Below are 13,346 nucleotides of genomic sequence, written 5' to 3'. Positions count from 1 at the left end.
GGATCAGTGTCCTGTTCCTGGTCTCGCCCTCCTAGATAGAGAAGTGAAGTCTCTGTTTTATGCTGATGATCTCATTCTATTGTCTTCTACTGAAGAAGGGCTACAGCAATAGCTGGATATGGTAGAAATGTATTGTCAGAACCGGTCACTGGAAGTAAATATGAAGAAAAACAATGTCATGATTTTTCAAAAACGCTTCGTTATTTTTAGTCCTACCAGCAGGCCATTCTCCTCCCTCAGTGTGGTACAAGTCTTCTCCAGTTCATCGAGGGCTCGCAAGAGTTCAGAGTTCTGACGCACCAGGAACCCATAGTCAGTACCATTCTGAAAAACAAACACAACACAGAGTTGACCAACTACTGGCTTGGTTTTTGTTTTTACGAAACACAAGATCAGTGTATCTGCATTCTAAAGAGTGAAACAGGGATTGGGTTTCATTTCTCCAGACTTGCTTAAATCATGTTCTATCTCTGAGTTACAGGAAAGCCTCCCTCTGCTGTCAGCCAATGTTTACATGTTGCAATCTAATGGTGACAGATGACAGCCCACTGAAAATGCTTTTCATTAGACCATCTGAATCAGCCCACCACTGGCACTCAGCACCCATTATACCACACTAACTCAGCATAAAAGGAAAGATAATACTGAGCTATGGAGAGAGGGGAAGAAAAAATGATGATCACGTACAGTAGATTCACAAACTCAGACACTTTTATCTTTCATATTTTTACTCCTTTTGTTATTTTATATACGTAACATGATCTACATTCTGCACCCCACATTTGCTTCTTCCTTGCCGATGCTCTCACCTCTTCTTTGGATAGGAATACCAATTAACTGGGATATTCAGGTCTCTTAATAGATTTTTTTCTGACTCAAGTCGGGGCTGAACATTGAATGAACTGTCCCAAAGCCACTTGCTGTGTGCTTTGTTTTGTCACTGTAAAGACAGATGAACCTTCACTTCTTTACTGATGCTTTAACGATGACCACATGGCTAAAACATTTGCATATCAATGGGCAGCCACATACAGTAAATTGGATGTGGAAAGATTTGTCTCAGGCTTCAGGTCTGTTCTGTGCAGCCTGCACACGATGGACTGTGATACCAATTGTTTGGTCAAAAAGAACTGAGAAAGGCATCCTAATATACTTTCCAAATCCAAATCCTGGACAAAAAGCAAATAAGGTAAAAAAAATTCTGCATTTTAGGTAAATACAAGATTGTAAGCTTTGCAAATTATATTGATTTTCATCATGTAAAGCTTGTCTTCAAATGTTTTTTTGTTTGTTGCTTTTTTATTGCCTTTAATTGATAGTGCAGGAAAGGAGGGAGAAAGAGAGGGGATGACATGCAGCAAAAGGCCACAGGTCAGAGTCGAAGCAGCTTCAGGTTTCAAACATAAAGTTCCATTCTGTAAAACATCAGATTTTTCTGTGAGAGGAGCAAAGTCCTGGAACTCGCCTCCTGATCGCTTGAAATTTGTTACTAATTTTACCACTTCTAACAATCGAAAAAAACCCTGGTTAATTCAGCAAACAAACCTGCACTCGCATAGTTTTTAAATGTAATGTCTTTTTTTATTCCGTGTTTTTCTGTATCTTTTTGTTTTCCGTTTTAAGTATTTTTTGTAGTATGTTAAAGATAAAAGCCATTCTAGGGGCGGGTGTTTCGAATTAGCATCTGCTACCAACACTGTTATAGTTGCATTGGATAGCTGTTCAGCCTGTTTATGTTTACTGTATCTGTCCCTATCAAATAAACAATAAATAAATAATGACTGCAGTCAGTTGTCGTGTACTGAAATATATACACATTGAGGTTTTATTGTAGTTGTATATAGTGTAACAGGCCTGGGTGTAATAAGCTTGTTATCTTGCGAGCTTGTGAAGAGACAGCTCCACAAAGCAGCAGTAGACGGCCGATGTGACAGATAGTCAATGTGGTGATCAAGACTGTCACTGGTGTTTATCATCCAAGTGGAGGAAACCTGGAAGTGGTGGAAATCTCACATGTCTCATTTGAATGGAAACAATGTCACCCTGCCTCTCTGACTGTGACAGAGATGCTCTAAATGAGCCCTGGGGCTCAGAGGGAAGGGTTGAGAGTAGACCTGGCACACATGAATGTAATGGCTGCAGTGAGAGCAGATGGACAGACAAGGTGAACAGATAAGCTGGAGGTAAAGGGAGGGTGAAACACATTCAACAAAACAGTCAACTAGACTGACTTTGTCTGCTTACGTATGATGACAGAGTAATAACTGTTGCGAAAGGTAATAGTGTGAGACAATTGTGAGGCAGTCTGGAGTTTTTGCAGTATCCACAGACGGATGAAGAAAAGAGGAAGGAGAATGTTTGTGTAGAAGCCCACCTATCTTCACAGGTGAAACACCAGTTAACCTGTTAAGATGTCTCATTACTAACCTGAAATGGCCCTCTACCACAATGACACCTTTTGTAACAAAGACTAATGTTACATCAAATCCTGATGACATGGCGCGATATAAAAATCATGTGACTGTCATCTTGTGAGATTATGTTGTCTTGGTAACCGCAGATGATGGGCAATCTGGTGGCTCTCTGGAGTGTTTTAATGCTACTGTACCTGTTATTTAAGTCAACACTAATGACCAGCTGTTTACTCAACCAGCAGCTGAGGCTCCTGTGTGTTCATCGTCCAATACTATTGTAATGGTAACACTGGTGATCCTGACTGAATATCTAGTGAGTGGGTTACAAACTAGGGCTGGAGAGACCTTATGTTTTCAGGGTAACAACATACAGACAAGCAGACACAATATTTTGACTGACATCATTCACACATAATCTTTTTTGTAAACAAATTTACAAAAAAAAGAAGAAATTAAAGCTGTTGAAGTAGTAGAATGGAAAAATAAATGATATGCAACACTACACATTACTCTGCACAAACTTCCATATCAAAGCAGCAGAATCTTAAGATAGTCGAAGGACATAAAGGAGCTATAAAAGCAAAATCCCTTGGTTAAGGTCTAACCCACGGCTGTTTCCCAAAATAAGTGCAAATTTAAGTAAATTTCCAACACTGTGTAAATTAGTTGTGAAAAGCTTGCAGTCAAAGCAAAGATGTGATCAGTATTTGTCACTGTGGGCAAAAAAGATGCTACATGGACGACATTTCCAATCAATACAGGCATTTGAGTCAGCAGGTATGTTCTCCCTAAACTTAAATGCTGTCTTTGGGCACATCCTGGCACCAGCCAAGATAGTGTCAGACAAATTTGCACCTCATATATTTGACAAGGAAAGTACTGATCTATTAAACCATATCACATTTAAATTATAGCCTCAGACTTGAAATCAACCCCCATTTTTTATACTATTTATGGTCAGCACTTTCTGCAATAGCCATTAAATTTACATTCTGTAATTATCTCTCTATACAGTAGTCTCTATTGGTAGTGGTGGAGTCCGCCATATGCACACTGGATTCAGACTGCCTACTAAAACACAATAGATTGAGAATAAAACAATACATACACGTAATCTAGCACAATTTTATCTCACAGATAACAACTTCACTGTTAACTGTTCACTCCCTTTACATCGTGTCAGAGTTACTATGTAACATCCTACTGCTGCTGCTTCACATTAAAAGCATTCAACCGGTGAAACACAAGGTGGCATTTACTGTAAAGCAGCCAAGGGAAATCCAATGTGTAGGGCTGACTGCAAAAAATTAACTACAAAACAACAGCATTTTGTTATTTTATTAGGTATTTTATTTTGATATTAAGTAAAAAATAATTGGTTGCAAATAAAGTAAACTCCCTGAAGTAAAATAAATACAAAAATGTCATAACTTTTAATTTAAGTCTAATTCTTGTTTCTTGATATTGTAGAAACTAATGCCTCTGACAGACAACAAGAATACTGTAATAAATCTGTTAATCCATTCTCTAGACACTCTTTTTCCTGGTCTGGATCACAATCATCTTAAGATGATGTATTAGTGCACACAGAGAAACTGCACAGTTAAGTGTATAGTTGGTCAGAAAAACCTATGAACAGCACTTCATGACCAGACTATTTGCTTTGTTGATGATACATGAATTTTTCAGGGACGCAGGGATGCTGCTAATTCAACTGTCTTGGTTTGATTTATGTCCTGTACTGTTAACTGTACTGTTAGGGGATAAGGGAGTGCTTGAAGTCCAAATATCTCTTCATTCTTAAATATGTATTCAACTCTGACAAAATGACCTTGTACTTAAGTGTGTGCAAATAAGTAAAAGTTCTTTAGGACAGGCTTAGCATTAATACTAGAGAGTCTGAACATAAAGCCATCAGCTCAAATGAGACACAAAAGATTTCCCACATTTTAATTGGGACACCTGCACCACACTGTGCTGTAAGCAGCTGGGATCAGAAGGAATGACACAGGAAAGGTGCTTTTCTACAACAAAGGAATTGTACACTTCATGGTATGGCATATTGTACCCAGTTCACTGTGCATGCTTCTTTACCCTTACTACCTTGAAATACTGTAGACTGCTGACAATATGCAAATCTCAATATAGGCCAATTTTCAATCAAACAAGGAGTGAGCAATTAGTCGCTAACTTCAATGCTTACATCAATAATTATTATAGTTGCCTGACAATAATAACCTTTTAGTGGTTTACTAGTTCAGTTAGTTCAGTCTTCATTGTTCAGCATCTGGGATTTATTTAATGGGTTAGAAAAAAGTTGCACACAACAGCAGTGAAATATAAAAACAAATTCAAGCAAATAAAATAAATCAAAAGGAACAAGTGAAAAATAAAAACAATGAGAAAATAAGACGTGAAGGGACAATAATAAGGGATTGTTTTGTTTGTAACTGCAGAGGATGAAAGAAAACGGGGTGGTTTGGATACCAGTGGAAAGCTTTTACCATGAAGCAGCAGGACAAAGTCCTCAGTTTGAATTACCAGTTGTTAGCACAGCAGCAGACTTCATGACAGTTCTGATAGTACAGCAATGGAGGGCGGATCAGAAAGCAGTGAGGCTATTATCTGTCAGATAAAGGTACGAATGGTAATGAAGAACTCAAACAAAAGCTCCAAACTACAGCCAGTACTGAAAAACTGAATATAGTACGTATTTGAAAACGTCATAATGCAGCTCAGGTTAAGATGGGGAACTTAACGTATGGACTTTGCTCCTAAATCACAGCAACGTTAGAAGTGACACACCACAGGATCGAACACTACAGCTAGCACAAATAGCTGCAGCCTAAAACATTTTTTCAGATGCAGAAATGTTACGTTGCCTTTTCTACAAATCAAACATTCTTAAATGGCTCAGAGAGAGTTCGCCTCAGCTCTCAGAGGAACCTTTGTGTCCTTGAGAGTTATTTTGCCATCAGTTAGAGGACTCAGCCGGTCCCAACGACCCAGTCTTCCTCTCAGGAGGACGATGCTAAAGCCCAATCAATCACCTCAGAGGAAGGCCAGCCAGAGTGAACTCAGCCTCCGCCTGCCTCCATTCTGATTCTAATGATCTTGGAGTCCGTCCATGTCTTGTAATTGTTCCCTGGGAATCACACTGAAATACACCGGAGGCTTTTCTGTAGGCATGAGGTAATGCTGGCTTCTTACAAAACTGAAAAACCACCCTGCCCTTGCTTCTCTTGCTGCCACAGAAAAGGGCTGCAGGTGGTGAGGGCCACTCAAGGCCAGTGTATTAGCATTCAGCCAGTTCTCCTCTCTCACAGCAGTGCGGTTTTCACATGGGCCTGGCTCAGTAAGCGAGGCAGATGTAACTCAGTAGCAGGAGGGCAGGGGTCTGCACACAAACGTCTGTCAGGAGAGCCTGTCTGAGCCCTGGGCAGGGCAGGAGGGTCTGATGATGGAGCCATCTCCCTATTCTGATTAGAAAATGCACACTCACACCATACACTGCTTAACATAATGGTACTGTCTACAGCCTACAGGGTCCAAAACACATTAACATGTACTATAACCTTCTGAAGCAGTTTTCGTTCATCATTGTATTCTATTTGATTGTGAAGCTGCATTTTATTTGTTTTTTGTTTGCATCTATAATTCAGTGAGGCAGAATTCATCTGAAATGTGTGATTATGTAATACCTTATATGAACTACACAGTTAGCCAAAATTGCCCATTCCTGTCACTATTCAGTCCTATTCGACTGACTGTGCTGTGACAGCTGATAAAAGCAGAGTGCTGTGGGAGATATTTTGTGCTGAGAAAAACCTCCATGGCATCTGGGTCAGCTTTTCATCATAACACCATTCTCTGGTGCCTTCCTATCCAAGAAGAGGAGTCGAATCACTTTGGGCTTTTCAGATTATTACAAAGAAAGTTCTACTTTCAGGCCAGTAAACAGCTTTTCAGACAGAAGCCCCTTTCACTGTTTGCAACTTTAACCGACGGTGAAACTGAATTTTCTGTATAGGAGATTTGTATGAAAGACACTAATCCAGATAACTGACTGTGAAAGGGGCTATACTTGAAAATACTAAAAACTCTAAGAATACCCACTGAAGGACAAACTCTACCATCACATGGCTGTCACAATGTGGCAACACAGCAGGTGGTTCCAGCACCAACATATGCTACTGACCTTGTTAATAAATGCAACCGGAGCAATGCAGAGTCACTTTTATCCGATTTCTCATAATATGAAGTTTTAAAGGTCAATCAAAACAACAGAACTTGAATTAAGTACTAAAATAAAACAGTTATTTTAAAGAGAAACATCACAGGTGAAGTCAATTGTTATATAGCCCAATATCACAAATGTTCCTCAAGGGGCTTTACAGTCCGCACAGCACACCGCACCCTCTATCCTTACACCTTGGAATTGGGATAAGGTAAACAAGTGACTTGTTATTAATCCACGTGCATTACTTATGTTTCTTATAACAAGCTGACACTGAAAAGACTGAGCCTTGTAAAGGGAGCGGACTAAATTGCCTCTTGATTATCTGGGTCAGAAGCTGTTTTATGTGCCTCTAAGGGTCTGAATCAAAATGGCTCAGGGTTTTCTGGAATTCATCCCCTTCCTTGGGCTTTTCATGGCAAGCTCTTCAGTAGAGAAGCAACACAGACGCCTTGGATAGATTAAAAGCTAAATAGCAGATAGGAACCTGTCTATTATGACAAATGATATTAATTTAATTAAGTTGGCCACTCTCGCTGTGTTTAACAAGTCCTATTAAGAGCTTATGAAACTGCTCATTAAAATGTGAGGTTAAAAGGAATATTAACACTGTAAATTCTGATTTGCTTGTGTTTTCTGTGTTTGGTGGTGTTGTGTCTCCTTGCTTGAGTTGTCTTAAGTTGCGGTGCATTGAGCTTTCAGGGCCACCATAAATTTTTCTGTTTAATTTTTCCTGACCTTATAGGATTTCCATTTCTCCACTGAGCTTTACGTAATTTTCTCTATCACAAAGGGTAAGCTGTTAAAAGAAGCATAGATGAAAATGTAAAAACACTGCAATAACATTAGACTTATATCCCTGCAGTATTCATTCGTATCGTGTGTAATGCAAATGGAGGATGTTGACAATAAATGGACAATTTAAAGGCTATAAGGAACGGAGAAGAGCAGATGTCATATTTTTGACACAATAGGAGACTTTAGTTACCTATCCACATAGACTTGAATAGATCATTTAATGTCCGTGGACTTATTCTTACATATTCATAAGGTCTCACAACCAGATTATCCTTTTGTCTGGGATCCACAGCGAGCTTTTGTAGGGCGTATGGAAATGTCTACAGTCTGGTCCCACAGAAACACCAACATCAGCATTTTTAGCTGACAGCTAGAAATCCCCCACTATAAGCCTCTAAGGAGACAGCAAGACAAAGGCACAGACATGCACACAGGCACACAAACACACGTTTTGCCATTGTTAACTCTTTGTTGGACACGATATCTAAAGTGGCAGTATTAAAGCTCCGATGTGCAACCGGAGTGCAGCATCAATTCAGCCAAGCTCCTTACAGTTTGTATTACAACCGCAAACCCATGCAATCACAGGATCTACTACTGAAGCAATACATCAATACACCACTAATTATAGAATGGAACTTGAAAAACATACTTTTGGCTAGGCCTGGATGGAAAAATTTAAAAACTGAATAAACAGTTATAGTAAATGCAATTCAGTAGATCTGCTGTCTGCATACTTAAAGAAAGCAGTAGCACAGTATTGAAGCATTAAAGGCCATTTTTGCAATATGATAATCAAATATATACTGCATTGTGTCTCAGTACTTCTACTACTGGAGGCAGCTCCCTTCAGACGCATAAGAGTTTTTAAAAATAGTCCACTCAAATATAATTACTGTGAGAGCTTGTGGAGTCAAGCGAGTCCGTTTTTTTTTTTTTTTTCAGATTCATATTTATAAATACAGAATGCACAACCTGCAAGTACTTGCTGCTGAGCTTCATTCAGTGACGCTCAGAGGATTGGCATAAAGGAGGCAGTCTGCTGAATCTGGAAATGTGCCTTAATTAATCCAGGTCTTGTCTGCTCCCAGCAATAATGAACGGGGGAAAGGCCTCCTCCCGCAGACCCAACCCTCAAACACCACATGGTCGGAGAAATTAACACGGTTTTAATCACCAGCAGAGGCGAGAAACAGACAAACTACATGCAGCAGAGACCTTCCACTCAAGTGGATACTAATGGACTTCACAATAACAGTGAAGCGCTACAATTTAGAGCCAAATCGATGACTCTGTCTCCTCCAACATCAGTGGTTTTCTAATGAGGTTTCCTGAACGGCTCTGCTGTCACACATCATCAAAAGACATGAAAAACGTTTAAGAATGTATCTGTTATGATCTTCTACAATAGAAAAGAGAAGAGAGTACTTTGTAGTCTTTTTTTGTTTTACTCTGTTACCACCAATATCTCTTGTGGTTTAACACCCCACTGCTTGTATGTGCACAAGAATTTGCCAGACATGTTAAGTCTCCAGTGCTCTACCACATATTATTTCTTTCCGCTTTCCAAGCCTGTACTTTGCGCTAATTGCTATGATCAAGGTAGCAACATCCACCTTATTCACAGTACAAAAAGCTAGGCTATGGCAAGTGCTTAAGCTCATTTAAGATCTGCGGCATTGCAAAACTTTCTTATGGTTAGAAACAGAGAGCGGCCATCTACAGAGCAAAGAAACAAAGCAGAGAAATATCTCGTTAAAAAAACTACACATGAAAAGAACTACAAAGCAGTTTGTTGCCCGAGGTATTTTAATAAACAGCAGCTCCCTGCCTATACTCATATATAAGTCATGAAGAAACCCTCTTAAGTGTCCTCTCAAATCCCCTCCTGTATTTATCACGAGTCATCTCCCCCAGGGTACCTGACGGTGACAGATTAGGGGGTCTCTCTTACGGCGTTAGAGAACAAAGAGCCAACACGAGACTCCCCTTCACTCCCCCCCAGGCATCCAGCCACCATCTACCTCTACCACCCCTCATACAAACGTCCTCTGGGTGAGGTTGTGCAAAAATGAAATGCACTGTCTTGTTAGTGCAGTTTCCCTTCCATATGTTTAGAGTATAGGATGTGCATACATTTAAAAACATAACCTTTATGTGGTGTGAACTAGTTTACATCCAGGGGTGGGATTTCTAAACATTACACTCATGTCATGAAGTGATGTAGCAAGGGGCTAATTCACCTGTCAAGCCAGTAGGGTTGTTGTGCTTATAGGAGCAATTTGTGGGATGCAGTTAGAATTTAAAGTTAAACGATAAACAGAACATGAAGAGGTAAAAGCTGTGACGTTTTGTCAAAGATGTCTATGTATTGTGTTGCAGAGATACGCAATCTACCAAAAAGTAGAGATTGAGATTGCTTGGAGAAAGTAAGGAGGAAGTTGGACTATTTGGAAGTTCTGGAAATATGTGTCTGTTACTTGATTCCAGCCATCAGTACCATGAGCTAAGCTAGCATAGTCTTGTTCGATCCAAATTCTGTTCAGAAAGCAAGCATTTTAAAAGTTGCTTGGTTGTTGTCTTGCGGACCGACCTGACAAAGTATGAATTTATTTTGAATTTGTTTATTTTGGTTCGATCATGTGGCAAAGAATTACACATTGCTCCTGTAATCCTTGGATGCCATGGTAACTATGATTTGGCATCTCCAATGCATGGTAGATGAAACATTAATTATGATAACCCGTCCCACCAGCCTTCAGATCTTGTCTCCACTATGGAGCTCGGAGCTTCTTTCTTACAAAGCCATTACAACACTGCCCTACCGACACAGTAATTAAAATCCATACTAGCATGACTGCCTCATCTCGCAGTCCACAAATAAAAATGTCCAATCCCCTGAGCCTCCAGCGGATTAATAAGGTGTCAGACATGCAGAGAACATCTGGCTTATAAAAAGTCGAATGATGAACAGAAGGAGGGGTCACCAAATTATTCCATTTAGTGCAGTGTCAGCATAAATGGATAGAGGGGGAGACAGAATGTAGCGGAGATGATTTGTTTCTCCCCCGACCCTCCACAGGTTCAACCCCGAGAGCTTCAAAAGAATATAACCCTTCATCTTGTCAAAGAAAATTGCATATGCATATAAGCCCCTCGACCCCCTGCTATCACACTAGCAACAACTTAATATGTGGTCTAGCACAACACACACACTTAGAAATGGTTTCTGGTTTAACATTTAAAATCGCATCAGTGATCATAATAAGGAAAAGAGGCAATATTGGCTTCATTAAGTGTGAAGAAGAAATACTCAAGTGCATGCACATTGTGCCCACATCCTGCAATACACAACTCTGATTTGCTTATGCACTACAATGTAATATTATATTGCATACTGTCTCACATACTGAATATTGTATTTCTCCCAAAACACTGAAATTCATATTGGTTCCTTTGGTACTTTGTCAGCATGGCATAATGTGTAAAAGCAATATTAAAGAGACACTAAAACTGGCATTTAAATAGCTCTTTTTATGTGAAGATGAAACCATATTATCATTACTATCTGGTTGGTGCTGTTTACATTCAACCAGATGCAAATTCAAAAGATGTACTGCAGAATTATGTCCTGGGTGTATATGTGTATGTATATCTCTATATAAATAACTGTATATATTTTACTTTATTTATTTTTTTATGTTATTCTATGAATTTAATGACCTTTTTCTATCTGTGTTGCATGAAGGATATACAGACTTTCATTTCGTTATGCAATCTTGTGTTGTCTTATAATAAATAAAGTTCCCTGGTGGCTCATGATGTGACTGAAGTTAAACTGTCTTTGTTAACCAACAAAGTGAGCAAATGAGAATATGTGCACACCATGAAGCCAATTTTATTCTACAGATTGGGCTGACCTCCAGCCACAATGCACTCAGACAGAAATGGAAGTGCATGAAATTAATTGAAAAAAATGCATCCAACCGGCCCCGCGAGGACCTTATCGTCATTTTTGATGTTGCCAAAAATCACTCCTCCTACTCAGTCACTGTCATCACTGCACTTTCCCCCAGCCAGCATCTCATCACCAAGAGCTCACTGATAAAGAGCTGGAAAATTCCCCCGGATGTTTCCAGTGGAGACGCATATTCTTGGTGAGCATTGGAAATTCCCGTTCCCGTATCACCAGCCAGGTGCAAACATGCTTAATCATTTTTATTTACAGAGGTATTTGAATGTAACATCACACTAAATGTCTGAACACTACCATACTTGTGTTCATCCAATGGCTGATCTCCTCCAGAGTTCACAGCTTATTGATGGGTGTGTGTATTTGTTCTCTCTGTTGGCAAAGGTACAGAATATTGATTGGACTGTCCTTGACACTAGGCGTTAACATTGCCTTTAAACTAGCTACATCACTCTTCAATACATTGATTTAGGTAGCATCTCGTTTAACAATCAACTCATCAAAATAGAGCAAATAGGCTGACTTAAAAACACAGTATAAGTCTCCATATGGCTCATGTGATATCATCATCTCACAGCAGGCTTTGTCAAGAGGCAGATACTGTATATTTACCATATTCAGGAGAACATGGGGGAGACCGGGCTTTGAGATTAGTTTCCAGACGACAGAATCATTAATAAAACACACACACCCACACACACACACACACACACTGTCTAGGACAGGACAGCAGAGGGTCCAGACAGTCAATAAGTCCCTGACAGCAACACTGCACACTATTACAGTGTTCGGCAACAAACTGAGTTTACCAGTCACATTTAATAAATGCACATCTGGCAGAGGCACTCCAGTAATGAAAGCCTAAGTGACCTTTGTTGACATTCAGTGCGTCAAAAAAAAAGAGTCTCCTTTTCCTCCTCCAGGCAAAATGCATTTTCCCATTGTGAGGAGGAACGCAGGTAATCATGGATCTAATCTCGCCAGCAGTTTGGGAGCAGGACCAAATATTGTAGAAATGTCACAGACAGTAGAGAGCCCTTGGAGGACGCCAAATATGTAGCAGTCTGGATTCAGGCTTGGTGAATGTAAATGTGTGGAGTGAGAGCCAGACCCCCTCTGTGTGATGTTGGGTCTGAGCTAAAGCCTTTGAAGAGGCAAACACTGCAGGCGCAAAACAGATGAATAAAGAAACACCAAGAGCTGATGACAGAGTTGTAACACGAACCATTTCCAACCAACTACTGTATAACTACTTGAGTGCCATTGTTCTCAAAATTAATTAGGTGTCATAATTTAGGTTTATTAGCCGAAGGTGTGGAGATGAAAGGAAAATGGGAAACAATAAATGGGCAGTTTAATGGTACCCATTCGGTGGATAAAGGATAGGAAGCAAATGTTAGGGGTAAGGATGGGAAAGGATGGGAAAAGACAGGTAGTAGAAGGTACATTTGAGTTGTTCATAATAAAGAGGACCATCATTTTCAACAGTGCTTTGTGAACGCTTCTGAGCCTTCTTCACATTTCAATCTTTGTCACAGTAAACAACCCTTTAAAGCAAATGCCTCAGGGCCTACTGATCAACAGGATATATTCTATACACCCCACATTCAGTGCAGTATATGGTGTGGCAGTGACACCCCCCCCAATTTCCTGGTTTCGCAGTTGTGAATGAATGCAACAGTGAACACAGTGTCTGAGCCCTGTTCCATAGAGGGAGTCTGCACCTCGTTGCAGCTAGACAGCAGACAGACAGACAGACAGATATGTTTGGGCTGGAATATGTGGAGAGACCAATACTCCAGAGATTCCCCTCTTACTGCCCTATCAATTATTCACAAGTCATTACATGGCTGGCCAATAAAACACACTGATATGTGTGCGTGCACACACACACAAATAGGACCTTGTGGCAACAATGAGCCAT

At 40.0% G+C, this 13,346-nt stretch overlaps 1 protein-coding gene across 15 annotated transcripts in view; it reads right to left on the bottom strand.

The window, feature by feature from the left end:
- Positions 1–13,346, bottom strand: part of LOC127363603 (peripheral-type benzodiazepine receptor-associated protein 1-like) — a 63,976-nt gene that overhangs the window by 38,425 nt on the left and 12,205 nt on the right. For all 15 annotated transcript variants that reach the window (XM_051400301.1, XM_051400291.1, XM_051400297.1 and 12 more), the window contains one exon: positions 217–324. In XM_051400301.1, coding sequence (XP_051256261.1) covers positions 217–324 — 108 coding nt within the window. The remainder of the gene's footprint in view (positions 1–216; positions 325–13,346) is intronic.

Source organism: Dicentrarchus labrax, unplaced genomic scaffold, assembly GCF_905237075.1.
Source record: "Dicentrarchus labrax unplaced genomic scaffold, dlabrax2021, whole genome shotgun sequence".
Taxonomy (NCBI): domain Eukaryota; kingdom Metazoa; phylum Chordata; class Actinopteri; family Moronidae; genus Dicentrarchus; species Dicentrarchus labrax.
The sequence above is the reverse complement of the archived record's forward strand: the minus strand, read 5'-3'. Positions and strand labels throughout refer to the sequence as shown.